Genomic DNA, 3,006 nt, shown 5'->3' with positions numbered 1-3,006 from the left:
CTGGGATGAAGTGCTGAGCTGAGAACAAGATGGAGTCCCCCACATGGCCTCTTTATCCCTCCTTCCTCATCTCTTCTTGGCTATAGCAGGTCACCTGGTCCCCAGCTTATTCCTGTGTTGCCTGCTGGTAGCCCTTAGGTATGAGTCACTACTCCTTCTTTAGGTGTGTTCTTGTCCCATTGAGTGCCATTGTCCCACAGGGCCTTGCTGATTAGCATGTCCATAGGCCGGGCCCTGCCCAGTGCTCAACCACATGCAGGGAAATATTCAGTATCTTTACAAGTACATGCTTATAATTGCACACACAGACATTATACAAATACATGAACAGCGTACATAGGATTAGCAGACAGTGAGCGTCTATTCAACACCCCACATTGCCCCCTTTTATACCATTTTTTGGGGCCATCACCCCCACCTATGGGTGCAGCAGCGATCTGGCTGCTCCCCTCAGATTCAGTAACGTGATATCCCATATGAGGAGAGATTAAAGAGACTAGGACTTTCCATCTTAGAAAAGAGGAGACTGAGGGGGGATATGATAGAGGTCTATAAAATCATGAGTAGTGTGGAGAGGGTGAATAAAGAACAGTTCTTCATTAGTTCCCATAATAGAAGGACTAGAGGACACCAAATGAAATTAATGGGTAGCAGGTTTAAAACAAATAAAAGAAAGTTCTTTTTCACACAGCGTGTAGTCAACCTGTGGAACTCCTTGCTAGAGGAGGCGGTGAAGTCTAGAACTATAACAGACTTTTAAAAAGAGCTGGATAAATTCATGGAGGTTAAGTCCATGAATAGCTATTAGCCAGGGTGTGAGGAATGGTGTCCACCTTGTGTCTGTAAGTGGAGATGGATGGTAGGGGACAGATCACTTGATTATTGACTGTTCAGTTCACCCCCTCTAGCACTGGCCACTGTCAGCAAACAGGACACTGGGCTGGATGAACCTTTGGTGTGATCCAGTATGGCTATTCTTATGTTCTTATGTTCACTTCTGTGAGCTTGGCCTGCTTCTTGTGCACAGCATGTTAGCAAAGTCTTGATCATTGCTGCCTAGACCACAGGCCTCACACCCAGCCTGTGATCCATGGGATTATATTTCAGATCCTCATCTTACTATAGGGTTACGTCTACATTGGCAAGATTTTGCGCAAATACTTTTAACGCAGGATATTTTGCGATCAAGTATTTGCGCAAGCGAGCATCTACACTGGCACGTGCTTTTGCTCAAGGGATGTGCTTTTGCACAAAAGCATCCATGCCAGTGTAGACGCTCTCTTGTGCAAGAAAGCTCCGATGGCCATTTAACCATTGGGCTTTCTTGCACAAGAAATTCATGTTGCCTGTCTACATTGGCCTCTTGCGCAAGAACAGTTGTGCAAAAGGGCTTATTCCTGAGCGGGAGCATCATAGTTTTTGCGCAAGAAGCACTGATTTCATACATTAGAATGTCAGTGTTCTTGTGCAAGAACTTGCGGTCAGTGTAGACAGGCGGCAAGTTTTTGCGCAAGAGCAACTGCTTTTGCACAAAATCTTGTCAATGTAGTCATAGCCTAAGGGTGTAGAGAAAAGTAACAGAAGTAGAAGGAAGAAGAGAAAACCCGGGAGAGAGGAGATGGGGCTCAGGTTTGATCACATTCAGTCTAAACTGACAGGACATCCATGGGCACAGAGACAAGCAGAGATGTGGGATGTCGGCCACAGACTGCTATTTTATTGCTGGTTTATTAAAACAAACACAACAGACTCATGTTCTGGTATCTGTGCAATGATGATCTCACTGTCCAACTTGCAGGCAATGGCAGGAGATCGGAGCTCAGAATCATCCTTGTTGGTAAAACTGGTGCTGGGAAAAGTGCTACAGGAAACACCATCCTCGGGGAAGGAAAGTTTGAGTCCAAACTTCGAGCAACACCAGTGACTGTGACTTGTGAAAAGGGGCAAAGGAGCTGGAAGGGGAGGGAGCTCGTGGTGATTGACACCCCTGCCATCTTTGACCGAAAGGTGTGTGATACAGTGACATGTAGTGAGATCTGTCGCTGTGTCGAGCTCTCCGCCCCAGGCCCCCACGCGCTGGTGCTGGTGACCCAGCTGGGCCGTTACACTGCAGAGGACAAGGAAGCCGTGAAGCGAGTCTGGGAGATCTTTGGAGATGGAGCCATGAGGCACACGGTCGTCCTGTTCACCCGGAAAGAAGATTTAGGGGCTGGAGGCTCCCTGCACAACTACGTGGGACACTCAGATAACAAAGATCTCAAGGGGCTGATTCAGGCGTGTGGGAACCGCTACTGCACTTTCAACAACAAAGCAACCGGGGCAGAGCAGATGAAGCAGGTTTCGGAGCTGGTAGAAATGATCCAGACAATGGTGCAGGAGAACGGGGGCCGGTATTACACCAATGAGATGTACCTGGAGCCCCGTTTAACCAAGCAGAAAGTGAGAGGTTACATTGAACTCAGTAAGAGAACCAGGCTGAGGATTGTGGAAGCTACTAGTCCCAATTATACAGAAGTGATTTGGGGCATGGTCGTGGTTGTGGAGTTTCTTATCTTCATGTTTCTTGTGATATTCTTCATCACTAACAGCCACTGACAGAGTCTCAGTGCAACTGAACTCGACTGGTTCCCAAACCTCGCACCTCAGCTTCTCAGCATCCACGCCTTCTCCAGTGCCGCCCATTCGTACAAAGCACGAACAAACTTTGTACCCACTGTTTTTATTAACAAAGTCTATTTGAATAATTTAAATGTGCTGAGCCATTTTCAATACTCTGCAACTCTGGTTTTCGAATGGGTTAATTCCATTGATTTTAGCATGGCCAACTGGGTTTACACATGTAACAGCATTTGGCCCTTTGGCTAGAACAGGGAGACTTAGTCAGCTCCCAGATCAATGTCCAATAGCTCACATGTAGCCACCATGGTAGTAAAATACAACCATAGACCCTGCTGGGGATGAAATTCAGGCAACGGGCAAGCTGGCAAGACTCTATCAACCTTCCAG

The 3,006-nt window shown here is 47.1% G+C and overlaps 1 protein-coding gene across 1 annotated transcript; it reads left to right on the top strand.

Annotated features, from left to right (window-relative positions):
* The first annotated feature begins 1,752 nt into the window (after positions 1–1,752).
* LOC142825173 (GTPase IMAP family member 2-like) lies at positions 1,753–2,595 on the top strand. Its single transcript, XM_075916942.1, has one exon. It carries the CDS (start codon positions 1,753–1,755, stop codon positions 2,593–2,595), a length of 843 nt encoding a protein of 280 aa, XP_075773057.1.
* Positions 2,596–3,006: the final 411 nt, after the last annotated feature.

The sequence above is a fragment of the Pelodiscus sinensis genome, unplaced genomic scaffold (assembly GCF_049634645.1).
Source record: "Pelodiscus sinensis isolate JC-2024 unplaced genomic scaffold, ASM4963464v1 ctg40, whole genome shotgun sequence".
In the NCBI taxonomy this organism is placed as follows: Eukaryota; Metazoa; Chordata; order Testudines; family Trionychidae; genus Pelodiscus; species Pelodiscus sinensis.
This window is presented reverse-complemented; position numbering and strand designations above follow the sequence as displayed.

Coding starts and splice junctions, on each gene's coding strand:
- LOC142825173 (XM_075916942.1), top strand. CDS start 1,753: ATGTTCTGGTATCTGTGCAATGATGATCTCACTGTCCAACTTGCAGGC.